The sequence below is a fragment of the Zalophus californianus genome, chromosome 3 (genome assembly GCF_009762305.2).
Source record: "Zalophus californianus isolate mZalCal1 chromosome 3, mZalCal1.pri.v2, whole genome shotgun sequence".
Lineage (NCBI taxonomy): Eukaryota > Metazoa > Chordata > Mammalia > Carnivora > Otariidae > Zalophus > Zalophus californianus.
Window position 1 is genome coordinate 125,773,909 of NC_045597.1, and position 16,444 is coordinate 125,790,352.

At 34.8% G+C, this 16,444-nt stretch overlaps 1 protein-coding gene across 3 annotated transcripts in view; it reads left to right on the top strand.

The window, feature by feature from the left end:
* Positions 1-16,444, top strand: part of PSMD14 (proteasome 26S subunit, non-ATPase 14) — a 99,385-nt gene that overhangs the window by 4,676 nt on the left and 78,265 nt on the right. Inside the window, exons 2-3 of one of the 3 annotated variants that reach the window (XM_027589907.2) lie at positions 2,313-2,441; positions 4,944-4,995. In XM_027589907.2, coding sequence (XP_027445708.1) covers positions 4,948-4,995 — 48 coding nt within the window. In that variant the 5' untranslated portion in view covers positions 2,313-2,441; positions 4,944-4,947. Of the gene's footprint in view, positions 1-2,312; positions 2,442-4,943; positions 4,996-10,749; positions 10,871-16,444 lie in introns of those variants that run through there. The other 2 variants (XM_027589908.2, XM_027589909.2) reach the window with 2 other exon arrangements.

The following is a 16,444-nucleotide window of genomic DNA, read 5'->3' on the forward strand; positions in this document are numbered from 1 at the left end:
TACTTTTGAAAACATAGATCATAATTTTGTTGAAGAGACTATGGCTATCATCTCTGCTTGCAAAACATTTTTTTTCTTTTAGATTTATAAACAGTTAAAGTTAGTCCAATGATTTTTTTCACTTCTACATTATCTATTTCTTTTTGCTCATCTTTGTGGACACTTCAGCATTTGTTCACATGTGAACCTCATCAGCATCATAAAAGATAAAAGAATATGTCACATATCTCTTTAGCAAAACAAGTTCTTGTTGTAAAATAGTGTGTGATGAAGTCCTTCTTGTTGAATACCTAACTGGATGAGAACGTATTTCTTTTTTAGTCCTGGAAATATATTGTTTGCTCATTGATCCACTTAGGAAATAATTTTTGGAAATAATTAGGAAATTCAGGTAACAAAATTAACCATTTTAAAATGAATATTTAGGGGCGCCTGGGTGGCTCAGTTGGTTAAGCATCTGACTCTTGGTTTTGGCTCAGGTCCTGATCTCAGGGTCATGAAATCAAGCTGAGCGTCCAAGCTTTAAGTCGGCTTGAGATTGTCTCTCCCTCTCCCCTCTCCCATGAGCAGGCATGTGCTTGCTCTCTGTCTCTCTCTTTCTCTCAAATAAATAAATCTTTAAAAAAATAAAGTGAACAGTTCATTGTCATTTAGTAGATTCACGGTGTTGTGCAACTACCACCTCTACCTAGTTCCGAAACATTTCCATTATTCTGAAGTAAAATCCCTTACCCATTAAGCAGTTTCTCCATATTACTCCTTTCCTGTAACCTCTGGCAGTCACTAATCTGTATTCCTTTTCTAAGGATTCAGATATTTGGAATACTTAATATAAATGGAATCATATGGTTTGTGACCTTTTGTGCATGTCTTCTTTTACATAGCATAATGTTTTGAGGTTCATCCACATTCTCACGTGTATCAGTACTACATTCCTTTTTATAGCTGAATGATATCCCATATGTTCCATTGTATGTATATTCATACTAGAATTTGTTTATCCTTTCACCTTTTGGTGGGCATTTGGGCTTTTTCCATCTTTGGGCTGTTGTGAATAATGATGCTCTAAACATGCATGTACCTGTGTTTGTTTTGAATACCTATTTTTAATTCTTTCAGATATATACCTAGGAATGGAATTGCTGGGTCATATGGTAATTCTTTGTTGAATTGTTTGAAGAGCTCCCAAACTGTTTCCATCACTCCTTGGTTCTTAAGTTTGAGAAAATTAATCTAGGGTATTGTCATCTGAAGGTGTATAGTCTGAAATTTTGTTTCTATCAGTGGTTCTGAACTAGGAGTGATTTTGCCCTTCCAGGGGACATTTGGTAATGTCTGGGGACACCTTTGATTATCACGACTGGGTCAGTGCTACCAGCATCTAATGAGTAAAGGCCAGGGATTCTGCCAAACATCTTGTAATGCACAAGACAGTCCTCTACAGCAAAAAATTTGGTTCTGAATGTCAACAGTGCCGAAGAAACCTGGCTTATACCATCAATTTTATTGTTATCATTAGAGACTAGAGTGTTGTTATCAGTTTCTTTACATTCACCTTATGATTCTCTAATCATTAGGAAACTTTTTTTCTCTGTTCTTCTCTCTTTGACATTATGGATAGAATATGAAAAATTCTGAGTTTTCAACTGTGTTCAAATGAAAGCTAAAAAAAGACTACAAAGATTGTGTCTCTAGTCTTTTCTTTTTGAAAGATGGTGAAATGCTTTGGGCAGCACAATAAAAACTGGAGGATGAAGCAATAGCAATAATGTATTTCACTGTTGCATCATTTTGAATAATTCTTATTCTTCCATTTTCTTGTTACTTTGGCATAGTTGGGAATAATTGACTAAAAAATGATGAACTAATTCCTATGATAATGAAATAGCAAACTTTCAAATATAGGCAATAACATCACTAAGATTCCATAGTATGTCATGGATTTGTAATAATGTGCAATGGAACTATATGGTAATTACACAATAGAATGTTCTATTTAAAAATATGAGTAAATTTTCTTTTTGTTCTTTGAAACACCACTAGAAAGACTAAAAGTCATGAAATGTCAGTTCTTACATATAATTAGAACTGCTCAAAAAAGAAACTTAAAAACAGAATTTGTATATGGGGTAATCCTCTGCACTATAGCTCCCTAGAATGCTATTTATTTCCATATTCTTCTGGAAATGGTGATTAAAATCAGTTTTGATTTCTGTTTTGCTTTTAGGAATTTTGTCTCATTTAAAGTTCGTGGCATATTTTCCTCCATAGTTCTCAAAGTAATTATATCTTATTTTATTTACTTTTTTTAGGAGAGAGAGAAAAAAAATACTTGGGAAAAGTTATACCTGCCAGTATTAGCAAGAGCTTGAGTTGAGAAGAAATTTGTCAGACTCAACGAATTGAAGCTTAACACCTCAAGAGTTGTAGTTACTGACCAGGTGAGAATTAAGAATGTATATAACTTTCACCTGTTCTTTCAGGATATGATATAAAGATGTTATGAAAATGTACCATTTTTTAAACACACATCAAATTATAAATATGTGATATCCAGATTTAAGAGCTCATGAAAGTCATTTAGATAACTAGCACTTTTGTTCTTTGCTTTCTATAAACTTTTTTAAAAAAGTAGTGTGATATACAACATTTATTGATATATTTCATTTCCAAATGTTAGTATTTTTATTACACTTCATTATGTTATCTAAAATGTTTTAGTTTGTTAAATATTTTTTCTTGTTTGCTGAGACATCTAATTTTACTAAAAACACAAATTTGACCTGCCAGATTTTCTTTCCCTCTGCTCCCCACATTGCTCATGTATATTCACAGCATCTGGAGTCTGTGTAAAGTCATAAGAAACAACACTGGGGGAATAGATAAACTGAACACAGCTGGGAATCGACTTTGGCCTGGAATATATATAGTGTCTAAAGCATACTGTATGTTGTTAGCTTTTTTCTATTTGTTCTTTTAAAGCTTGAAATGGTCCAAAAGAATTTTTTTTTCCTTTGGTAATACATTCTAGAGAAATGTCTTTAATATTTTAAACTAGTCAGGTTTTGCCCCTCTGTTTATAGGCCTTTAAAAAATGCCATGTATTGAATGCTGTATTTGAGTTGAGGAATTTTAATGAGAATTTAATGGAGATTTTTGTTTGTAAATGCTGCTGTTAGAATGTGTTAAGGTTATAAAGCAGAAACTTTGTCTAGACTAACAAGTTTTTTTATGTCTTTTTTAAAAATGAATTTATCCATTGTGAATCTCACAGACTTGTTGATATAAAGTTGTTTATAAATTGTTGTTTATATAAAATTCAAAAACAGGGGCGCCTGGGTGGCTCAGTTGGTTAAGTGACTGCCTTTGGCCCAGGTCATGATCCTGGAGTCCCGAGATCGAGTCCCACATCGGGCTCCCTGCTCAGCGGGGCGTCTGCTTCTCCCTCTGACCCTCTTCCCTCTCGTGCTTTCTATCTCTCATTCTCTCTCTCTCTCTCTCTCAAATAAATAAATAAAATCTTTAAAAAAAAATAAAATAAAATTCAAAAACAGCAGAACTAATCTATGCCATTAGAGGTTGAAATTCTATCTTTGCACGGTGGTAGGGACCAGAAAGGGGGTATGAGAGGTGTTCTTAGGTGCCCATAATGTTGTTTCTTTATCTAGGTGGTGGTTATGGGAGTGTGTTCACTCTGTGAAGATTCCATGGCTTTGTCATTTGTGCATTTTTCTGTATGTGGACTTGAATAAAGTTCGCAGTATTAGCATTGTTAAATACAGGAATAAATTGTTAGCAGGATCCAACAAACGTGATTAGGCTGTAGTGTAATGATCATGAGTACATTATTAATTTTTAGTTTGTATAGCAGTTCTAACTAGTAAAAGAATGTGAACAAATGACTAATTCATTAGCATTTAATTTAGAATATAAATTGTAGTAATACCATTTTCTAAAGCATATATTAGAAAAGGAATTTTAAGGCACAGTAGCAATTTTCAAGTAAAAGAAAATGCTTCATTGTCACTCTTAAAGTATTTAGTTGTACTGATATTAACTTTTTAGAATTTGGTTACACTGTTTGTGTAGTTGAGGTCATATCGATACCCTTGTTATTTCTTTCCTTTGATTTCTTCTGAGTTTTTCAAGCTTATAAGAATGTCTTCTATAGTTATTCTAGACATAAAAAACAAATTAGATTGATACTTTAAAGTTAATCTTCTTTGTATTGATTAACTCTAAAATTATCATTGAGAAGAACAGCTGAATTTCCTTAGTGAAAAAGGTATATATCTCCACAACAACTGAAATAAGGCAAAATATCTGTGTAGGTTCTAGAACACTATCTTAATGCATTTAATGTTTACTTTATAATATTTCTTTTAGTATAATGAGTTCATTTTAAAAAAGCCTTTGATGCTAATTCAGAGATCCATAATCTGCTCACAATGTCTTTCACATGTAGTTTTGATGATAACTGACAAGCTGTAAGTTAATTAGCACAGAACTTACTAATGAGGATGTTAAAATTTAATTTAAAAGTGAGGATTTTTATTTGTACACTCTGAACAAATTGAAGGAAATTCAATCATACATATGATAAGCATTTCAGGCACTTTTTCCTCATTCAGGTACTTTATTAGATAACAATGAGAAAATATAATTAACTTAATGATAGCAAAGTTTTGAAAGTATGCTAAGACTGCTTGTCTTTAAAACCAGGGATAACCCAAAACCAAAGCAGTAAAGTAAGGTCTGTTAATTAGCATGGAAGACAGCTTCTTGAATTAATATGTGGTGTTAATTAACAGGAAGTCTGATGTTGTGTTGTAATTACCACCAATATTTTTGACATACTGAGTGACTGAAGGTGAATTATATAGATAGCAATTGAGTAAACACTTTTGTGCTTAGGAACGTTTTCCTTTGTTTCTGTTTTCTAGAAATATGGACAGACTTCTTAGACTTGGAGGAGGTATGCCTGGACTGGGCCAGGTTAGTATATAGACTTTCAGTATTTCTTTGTTTGTAGACTACACATCTTTCTCTAGTTATCCAAAGAGAAAGAAATCACTCCCAAGAAAATCATCTCACAGATAACCTTACGGTAAGAAGCTTACCTTATTGCTAGTTGTTGTATTGCAACACTGAATAACATGTGGGGAACATTTTCTATTATCTTAATTTAATTTTCTCCTAGGAATAAGAATTTTCTCCATTTTTTTAATTTAAAATTTGGGGATATGTAAGATTCTCAAACTTGCCTTTAAAAAAAAAAAGTCAAAATATCTTATTTCTGGGTTTACAACATAGACTTTAGAAGTAACACATGAAAAAGTAAGCATGGCATATTCTTGGCAAGATCCAGAAAACTGACCCATAGAATGTTTGTATGTACAGTTTTAATACTGGTAAATTCCTTCTGTTAGTTATGATACATGGCTGAAATAATATGTAATACCTCTTTTCTCTAAATTTGGTATGTATGGTTTCTTTTACATTCTTATTAAAATTAAATTTGTTTTCAGTCTTAATATTATCATCTGTCTTGTTTCTTGCTATTGGGCAAATGGCCTCTAGATAGATTTTTTGATCTCAGAATATTCTGCTTTAGGTGAAGCAGAAATTTTTGCCTTTTTTGAGTTCTACACTGATTATCTTTCCAGTCCTCCATTCACAAAAGTGATAACTATATGTTTTTCCTTTCCTGAGACTTTTATGTAACATAATGTTTTATGACTAAATTTTGGGAATATTTTTATAACCTACTTTTCTAACCCTTTTAGCTACCAGCTTTCCCTCATTTTCATATCACGGTCAATCAGTTTGTTTTCCTTCATTTAAAGTGGTCTGTATTTTGGGAAAGAAACAGTTTTTTTGGGGATTTCATGGTATTTTAGGCATGGAGGCACTTTCATAAGAATTCCTTAAGTAGGTCTGTCTCATGGCTTCTACTAATAAACCTTTTCCTTTTAGAAAGTTGGAATCATTTCGTGATTCTGTGTTGCATCCTTTATAGACTTCAATTATTTCTCCTTTTTTTTTTTAGTTATTTTTACTTTTGTTAGTGTTGACTATTTATTTCTCCTGTTCTTTACTATCAGCCTACTTCTTTATGATTCTTCATTTTTGTAAGATCTCTGTAATCCATTCTCTTAAGAGGCCTAAGCCTTGGGGTGCCTGGGTGGCTCAGTTGGTTAAGTGTCCAACTTTTAATTTTGGGTGAGGTCATGATCTCAGGGTCTTGAGATTGAGCTGTGCATCGGGCTCTGAGTGGAGTGGGGAGTCTGCTTGAGATTCTCTCTGCCTCTGCCCCACCCCACATGTGCACATGCTCTCTCATTCTCCCTATAAATAAAGTCTTAAAAAAAAAAAAAAGAGGCCTAAGCCTCTCGAAACTTGACCCTTCCAAAGCTGTTTCCATGCTTTTGTAAGCATTCTAGATAGCTTCTAGAATTCCCTCATTTATTCTGAAATTAGCAATAACAATGTTAAAGCATATCAAAGTGTCAGAAGTGAGCTGAGGTAATAACATAGGTATTGCAAATTTACCTGCAAAATATAGGCAATGATATTGCCTTAGTAGAATTCTTTTATTTTATTTTATTTTTTTTAAGATTTTATTTATTTATTTGGCCAAGAGAGATATAGCGAGAGAGGGAACACAAGCAGGGGGAGTGGGAGAGGGAGAAACAGGCTTCCTGCTGAGCAGGGAGCCCGATGTGGGGCTCAATCCCAGGACCCTGGGATCATGACCTGAGCCACCCAGGCGCACCTGCCTTAGTAGAATTCTTAAAGGAAGTTGCAGCAAATTTAAATGCCAAAATACCTTTTCTTAAGCATTAGATGCAATAAATTTATATATCCATGCTAGAAAGTCATGCTGGGAAATTGCTGGATGTGAAATATAGTCTTACTGACCACAAATTGAGCTACATCATATCTCAGTGACCACTGCAAACCTTTGTAGGAAGTGAAAAACTTAAGTTTGGTTCAATAACCTCTCCTTGGCTCCTGATAATTTAATCACCTCATGTGTCCTCTATCCTTATTTGAACTTAAAAATATGTTATTTAGAATCTATTATTTCAAGTGTGTGTTTCATCTTCCCAATTAGATGACAAACTCAATGGGATAATTTGTGGGGTGCTTATTTCTGTGATATTTCCTTTATCAAATACTAGTGTTCAATGATTAATTTTTTTTTAAATTTTATTTTACTCTTGGGGCGCCTGGGTGGCGCTCAGTTTATTAAGCATCCAACTCTTGGTTTTGGCTCAGGTCATGATCTCAGGGTCATGGGATCAAGCCCTGTGTCGGGCTCTGCCCTCAGGGCAGAGTCTGCTTGACCCTCTCCCTCTGCTCCTCCCCCAACTCATGCTCGTGCTCTCTCTCTTGAAAAATAAATAAAAATCTTAAAAAAAATTTTTTTATTTTACTTTTGTTCTAGATTTAAGATGTAATTTTGCAACAGATGTTAAGTATATTTTTTAATATACAGTAATAAAATACGTATTATTTATTTTTTTAATAAAGTAAAAAATATTTGGGTTAAAAGCTACTCTTTCCATTCAGTAATGCATAGCAGCCAGTAAAAGTGGAAAAGGAGACATAAGCAGTTTTATCCCTCCAAAAATAAATGGGTAATGTTACTATCTTACCATTTAATGGAAAAGTCAGAATTTCCTTATAGATAGGGGCAGCATACTTGCTGGTAGGTTTGCACATGGTCCTTTGAAAACATGAGAATACAAACAGAACAGGGTTCTTCATTCTAACAACTCTGAACTTTCTCTGAAACGAAGTGATTTTTCTCTTCTCCGTGGCTAATCTTTCCACTTATTCTCTGATCCCATCTTCTCTTGAAACCTTGCTCATATGCACTGACCCCTTTCTCTGCGTACAAAAATGTTTGTCTGTATCCAAAAAACAACAAAACTTTACTGTACCCTGACCCTAAGCCTTTTATTTATTTCTAGAATTCCTGAAATAATAGCTTATACTTACAGATTATACTTCCTTACCTTCGACTCTTCTGAGGTTATATACTGGCTTCCTCTTCCATTACTTTTCTGGAATTGCTCAAATTACCAAGTCTGTTGGCCTGCCTTTGGTTCCCTTTTCACTGGACTTTAATATATTTATTAAAGATTTTATTTATTTGTCAGAGAGCAAGCACAAGCAGGGGAAGCAGCAGGCAGAGGGAGAAGCAGGCTCCCCTCTGATCAAGGAGCCTGATGTGGGACTCGATCCCAGGACCCTAGGATCGTGACCTGAGCCAAAGGCAGATGCTTAACTGACTGAGCCACCCAGGCATCCCCAGTATAAACGTATTAGTAGTTTAAAGTAGAAACAAACATTTTTTTTTTAAAGATTTGTTTATTCGAAAGAGAGAGCACACACACACAGGGAGAAGGAGAAGCAGACTCTCCACTGAGCAGGGAGCCCAATGTGGGGCTCAATCCCAGGACCCTGGGATCATGACCTGAGCTGAAGGCAGAGGCTTAACTGACTGAGTCACCCAGGCGCCCCACAAACAGATGTTTTGTTAGAAGTATTAAAATTTGTTAACTAGTAGCTTTAAATTTCAAATGTATTTTTTTATTTGCTAAAGTGTTTATGAACTTGAAATTACTATAAGACGAGATGATTTATTAAAAGCATTTACTGCTGTAATTTGGCTACTTGATTATAACTATCCCAACTTACGTCTTGGCAACTAAACTTTCCAAAACCTGTGAAGATAAAACCCAAGAGATAGGCATAGCCAAAGCACCATCATAGTCTCCAGTCTCTAAACATTTTAGTTTAAGTCTTTGGGTCCATTTTAGCTTTAGAAACAGCCAAGGTAAAAGCTTAAAAGTAAATGATTTCTCACGGCGCCTGCGTGGCTCAATCTGTTAAGTGTACGACTCGGTTTCGGCTCAGGTCGTGATCTCATGGGTGGAGATCTCATGGGTCAAGAGATGGAGCCCTGCTTCCAGCTCCGTGCTCAGTAAGGAGTCTGCTTGAGGAGTCTCTCCCTCTGCTCCTCCCTGTGCACGTGCTCTTTTTCTCCAGAATAAATAAATCACAGTTGTTGATTAGAATGTAGAGAAATTGAAACCCTGTACATTGCTGGTAGGAATGTAAAATTATGTAACCTCTGTGGAAAACAGTATGGTGGTTCCTCAAAAAATTAGGGATAAAATTACCATACAATGCAGTAATTCTATTTCTGTCATTGTATATTCCCCCAGAATTGAAAGCTGGGACTCAAATAGATATTTGTACACCAGTGTTCATAGCAGCATTATTCACAGTAGCCGAAAGGTAGAAGCAACTTGTGTAATAGCGATAGATGAGTGGATAAACAAAATGTGATATGTACATGCTATGGAATATTATTCAACCTTAAAAAGGAAGGAAAAACCTGACATCTGATATAACATGGATGAACCTTGAAGACATGATGATAAGTGAAATGAGCCAGTCACAAAAGGACAAATATTGAATGATTCCGATTATATGAAGTACTAAGTAGTCAGATTCATAGAGACACAAAGTAGAATGGTTGTTGCCAGAGGTTGGGGGAAGTAGTGAAGTGGGTTAGTGTTTAATGGTTACAGGGTTTCAATTTAGGAAGACAAAAAATTCTGGAAATGGATAGTTGTATTTGTTGCACAACAAATGTGAATGTGTGAATGTACTTAATGCCACAGAACAGTATACTTAAAAATGGTTAAATGATAAATTTTATGTTGTTTATATTTTACCACAATAAAAATTTCAATTACCATATCTTTAAAATGAGATTAGTACCTACCTTAGATGTTTCTTAAAAGGATTAAATATGTTAGACACACAGAAGACAGCCCCAAAAAAATATTCTTTAAAAGATAATTTGTATGACCTCAAAATAGGAAAGCAAAACTCAAAAGATTGCTAATTTGACTGCTTCAATGCATTACTCTTGTCCCAACAAAGACAATAAAAAATCAAACTTAACAGACAAGCAATAGGACAGAAGATATTTGTAACATGTTCATCTGCAGCACATTTAGCAGAACCACAAATCAGTAAGACAAAAAAAGACAACCTCATAGAAGAAAGAACACGAACATAGAACAACTGCCAGCAAGCATAGGAAAAGATAGTCAACTTCAATGTATGTCAGAAATGAAAATTAAAACAAGTATTAGATTTTTTTTAAACAAAAGTCTGTTATATTAATAAGTGTTAATGAAAATTTTGGAAAGCAGAAATTTTCACGTAAGCTTTTTTCTGTAGGTGGGGTGTGGGTGTGGATATGGGTGTGGGAATTGGTTAAGGATTTCATCTAAGTGCTTAGAACATTACCTGGCAAATAGAAGACCATAAATATATGTTGAATGAACACACACTGCATGTGGAATATAAATCGTTGAAGTCACTTTGGAAATCAGTTTGACAGTATCTAGTAAAGTTGAAAATGCCCTAATTTCTGTGACTCAGCAATTCCATTTATTCACTTTAGAGAAATTCTTACACATGTGTATCAGGACACGTGTTTAAGGACATTTATTATGACATTGTTTACACTGTTGAAAAATTGCAGAATACTTAAATGTCTACTTGTGGCAAAAATGTGTTATGATGGAATATTATACTGCAGTTAAAATGAACCAGATTCTTAGACTTATAAACATATGAAAAAAATTCAGGTTGTAGAGAGATATACAATATGAAAGCATTAATGTTAATTCTAAAAACATAACACTTTTTTTAAAGGGTACATAACTCTTGAGTAAACGTATTACAAGTTCTACAGCAGCACCGTCCAATAGAACTTTCAACAGTGACGGAAATACTCTATATTGGCTCTAACACAGTAGCCGCTAGCACTTGAAATGTGAGTAGAACAACTGAAGAATTGAAATTTAAATTTTATTTAATTTTAACTTCATTAATTTAAATTTAATAGCCACATGTAGCTGTTGAGTCCATGGATTGTGCCTACCTCATGTGACTGAAGAACTGAATTTTTAATTTTATTTAAATGTATTGTTATATGTAGCTAATAACTACCATAGGCCTAGATAAACCCACACAAATTCATGAGATGGGAGGGAGGCAAAAGGAACTTTTACTTCATATATAATGTTTTCTCTTTTTAATAAACAAATGAACAAACAAAAAAACCAAGCAAAAGAACAAATAGTACAATTAAATGACATTAAGTAACATTTTCCTTTAGTACTTTTTTAAAACGTCACCAAGTGAAACAAAGTCAGAAATGCATTTTAATTTATTTTTCAGTACTTTTTTTCATGGTTTACTTAAGTATTTCATATAACTCTAAAGAGGTTGCCAGAGGCTAAACTATGTAGGGCTTTATAGAAGATTCTCTTCCAAGTGAGTTGGGAAATCATTAGAGATTTTTGAGCAAAGGAGTTACACTTATCAAACATTTTTAAAGAACTTGGATACTCTAGAGATGAGAAGTAAGATGGAAAGAATGAAAGCAGAGACAAGAAGCTACTACAATACTGTTCTAAGATAAGTTATAGATTACAATGTTTTATTTTTATTGTATATTTATCTGCCAGAGAGATTCTGGTGTAGCTTGAGCCAACACAGGTTAATGTGTACAAAATCTTTACACCTTTCATATTTGAAATATGACCTTTATTTACTAAAAGGTGCAGTAGCATGAAAATGAGCAGGCATTTACAAAAGGCTTTTTATGATTATGTTCCTTGAGTGCTTTAGTCTGTATTGACAATTTTTATATAGTGATGGATACTTCTGGTTACCTTTTTTTCTCTTTGATTCTTTGAGTATCTATCCTTATGTGATCCTCTGAACATTTACAAAGAGACTTTCTAAACATTGGTAGATTAATTTGGCCATTTTTCTGCCTATTAAGAGTAGGGAAGGGTCAAGAAATTTTAATTGTTTTATTTCTTTGCTTAACTACAAATAAATAGTGATTTCCTTTAGAAACAAAGCAAAAGTACAAGATGCTTTTAATTTTTTCATTTGCTGCACTTGTCATGTAATAATTTTATTATTTTTAAAGTATAGTTCCTAATTATTCTATTCATGTACTTCAGCTGATGTTTCTACTGTAGAAAATTAAGAAAGGTCAGGTCAATAGCAAGCTAATTAGAGCACACTCTTTCTAGTCATCATTGTAATGTAATTCTTCTGAATAGATATTAAACCCCATGAAAAATGTGCTCTGGAGAGGTCTCAGATCTACTCCTGAGAGTGTTCAAGTGAAAGAAAAACAAATTCCTGGTGGGAGCATTATAGTTTACTCTCTGTCATTTTGTTTGAACATTCTAGTGAGTGGTCTTTCAATGGGAAAGATCTTTGACACTTGGTGAATGTTAAATTTCTATTTTGATATGAAATTACCATAAATGATTTTGTCTGAATTCTTTAGAATATAAAGGGAGCAGTTATTTTCAATTACAGTGACATTATCTTCCAAAATTCATCACATTCTGATGAAAAAGAAAATCAAAATTATGAGAAAAATGAAACATTAAGATTTTAAATTTGAAGTCAAGTATATGATGGATCTATGACATTTGATACCATTTTTGGTAGAAGAGATATATGGGATGAGAAATAAGATACCTCTGTCTAATATAGGAAACTGAGGTATTGCAATATAATCTCAATATACCGAATGTGTGGGATGTTATAATCTTGAAAATCCAGTGTCTGTCCTTTTCTTCTCTACCTTCTATATTGTTTTACGTATTTGATTTACTGGCTACATTACTCATTTGGTACATTGATCTTTGGGTTTCCTATCTTAAACTTTTGTAATGTAACTTGTAATTTTTCAGATTGTATTATCATTTGGACAGTACTCTAGATCTCATATTCATCTAAAATCGGGGAGACATGGTCAGTGTTCTCTCCCACAACACACAGTGCTTCTTTGTGGGATGTTAATCTGGGTTGAGTGCCCCAGAAGCATGCCACCAGAGCAGGGCAGTGGTCTCCACTGAGCAGCCTCCCAGTGCTGCTTTTCAAATTGTTGCTGGTGATTTCGTAGGCTCTAACTGCCAGGACACTGAGTGCCTGTTCGGAGCAACATGGGAGGACTTAGGAACAATAAAGAATAAATTAATGATTATGATAGTTATACTTTTCTCTTACTCCTGTGTATATTTTCCTTCTTTTTATCCCTGTACGTTCATACCTACCTGTGGTAGCTCTCTGTTGATAAGTTCTTTATTCCCTTAGTATGCTAAACACCAGGGCCTAAATAATCAAAAGCAAAATGCTTATCAGAAGTAGATGAGCAAGAGTGTTGAATCACAGATCTGTACTTCTGAAACAAATAATGCAATATATGTTAAGAAAAAAAAAAGAAGAAGATAGCAGGAGGGGAAGAATGAAGGGGAGTAAGTCAGAGGGGGAGACGAACCATGAGAGACGATGGACTCTGAAAAACAAACTGAGGGTTCTAGAGGGGAGGGGGGTAGGGGGATGGGTTAGCCTGGTGATGGGTATTGAGGAGGGCACGTTCTGCATGGAGTACTGGGTGTTATGAACAAACAATGAATCATGGAACACTGCATCAAAAACTAATGATGTAATATATGGTGATTAACATAACAATAAAAAAGTCTAAAAAAAACTAATGATGTAATGTATGGTTAACATAACAATAAAAAATAAAGAAAAAAGAAGTAGATGAAACAACAAAACCTGGTTTTGGAAAAGCACCCCTTTCTGTTTTATAGAAAAGGTGTTCTTTTACTAAATGGAAATGGCTTGTTTTATTACCTAGTAGACATTTTTGTTACCATTAAATAGCCATATCACTATAAGGAAATAATTTTGATTTTACTTTAGTTTGCATCTGGTTCCACAGTTTTTGGCTACTATTTCCTTCCCATTTCCCTCCCTAAATTCTATTTTATAGACTAAATGAGATCTTTGCATATTTTATAGTTCAGTCTTTCAACAAGATTCTTCCTTAGGGGTTTCCCTGAGGGCTGTGAACATTGTAGCAGTATTGTAGCGATATTGTAGCAATACAGGGAGGTAGTCTGAATAGGGAATGTAATTGTCAGTGGGATCCAGGGCTTATGTCTGGATCAATAAAGAGAACCCATATATTTTGAGAGTTGTATCAGGATTCCCCTAGAATTTATAGAAGGTGGGGGAAAGGATGAGAGCCAAATGGACTAATGCTGAGTGCCTCCCAAAATGGACTAATGCTTAGTGCCTCCCATGTTTTAAGGTGTCCCTGAATTTAATCTCATTTAATCCTCACAACAATCCTATGTGAGTAGGGATAATTACTCCTGTATTATAGGCCTGAGTCACAGAACTAAGAAGTGAAGCTAAAGTTGGAACACAAGTTTTTCTGACGCCAAGGACTGTTCTACATCAATATTTTCTCAGGTAGATAATCTTACAGTGTTGTCCCTGGCTATTTGCCTCATAAATTAAAAAACCTTAAATAGTCTGGAAATTTTTATTGCAAAATGTAGGTGAAGAGTAAGAAGCTTGCTTTTTATTTATTTTTAATATTTATTTTTGAGAGAGAGAGAGAGAACGCATCCGTGCCCTTGCATGCAGTGGTGGGGATGGGCAGAGGGAGAGTGAGAGAGAGAGAGAATCTCAAGCAGACTCCCTGCTGAGCTCAGAGCCCACGTGGGACTCCATTCCACCACCCCGAGATCATGACCTGAGCTGAAATCAAGAGTCGGGCGCTTAACTGACTGGGCCATCCAAGCACCCCAGATGCTTGCTTTTTAAATTTTTAAGAAACATAAAAATATTTGAGAGGGTTTTCCTTTGTTGTGATATGTCATTCTTGTTTCATGTTTTGCTTTTTTTTAAAAAGATTTTATTTATTTATTTGACAGAGAAACACAGAGAGGGAACACAAGCAGGGAGAGTGGGAGAGGGAGAAGCAGGCCTCCCGCTGAGCAGGGAGCCCGATGCGGGACTCGATCCCAGGACCCTAGGGATCATGACCTGAGCTGAAGGCAGATGCTTAACGACTGAGCCACCCAGGCGCCCATTGTTTCATGTTTTAAGAATATTTAAGGAATGAGTGAATATTTCATTTTATTCTCTATGATAAAATATAATATATACCTTGATATATCGATAAAAGTAGAGGATACAAATAGTACAACTTTTTAAAGAAGGTTTATGTACCTTACTCCTTTTAGTTTATAAAACATTTTCCTTCCTATTCAGAAATTGATTAGTACTCTAAAGTAATTGTCAAAGTAAGTTGTTTCATTTAAAAAATTATTTTTGGAAAGAGGTTTCTCTTATTAAGCTAATGTGAATGACCAGCCTTGTTGTACCTTGACTTGTAATAATGAAAGAAGAGGTACAGAGAGCTGTTTTATTTGAATAATAGACTTGCCAATTAGCCATCAAGTGCTTCCATCTGTGAAATTGTTGATCAGATGGGTTAGCTGGGATGTTTCCAGACTAGGGCATCATAAATGGCACTTGAAAACTGTCACTTTGATGATGAGGTTTCAAGTATTACACGGCATGGTACTGTGGAACCTTTTTTCCTTTTGCAGTACCATGTTTTTTTAGAACATACTGATCCCACTTATGAATTCTGTGGCATCAAGAGAACTTGGAAGACCTGCCACTGATGTTAAGTTCTGCTTAATCTGCTGCTCTGGCCTGTGCTGAGATTGGTTTTAAACCAGAGTATTAACAGCTTCTTTAATGGCCTACACAGTAACGTTGGTTGGTGATCTGACTGGCACAGACAGGCAATGCTCACTGCCCATGGGCTGTGGAGCTGGCACACACTGGCAAGTTTCTTTGCACTTTCCCATTAATATAAACTCATTTTCAAATGTCTCCCTCCCTTAAATAAATGTATGGTAGTCTAAGACCACATAGATTTCTACATGTAGCAATTGTATGAAATGAATTTGACATCTGCCCTACAATTTTTTTAGGATTTGAATTACTTATTGGTAATTCTTGCATTTTAAAATTTGTTTAGTAATTTGGAGATACACATTTCTAGAAAGAATTGTCATACATTTTTCCTCACTATGCCACATCTTCCTTGCTTGGTCTTATATTTTGCAGGATATTTTCTTTAGTAAGTTGATGTCTTTGAATGCTTGTTGTTATGATTCGATTATGGAGTCCCTCTCTGGTCCCCAATTTGTGTGGGGACAAATTCATGCCTTTGCCACTTTGTGGACACCAGCGTGGCTTGCTTTCTGCCTTGGCATAGATATCTAATTCAAAATCACTGAGAAAGGTAGTATATATTGGGCAACAATCAAAAGGCCACATTCTGGAACTAGACTAGATTTGAATGGTGACAAAGATCTGTGGAGGAGGAAAAGAGAATGACAGTACAGTGTCAATGCGCAAGAAAGTGGATGTTTGGGATCTTGTTCCTATTCATTTTTCTTCCAGGGTATATTTTCATACATTAGCATCATCCCCAGGC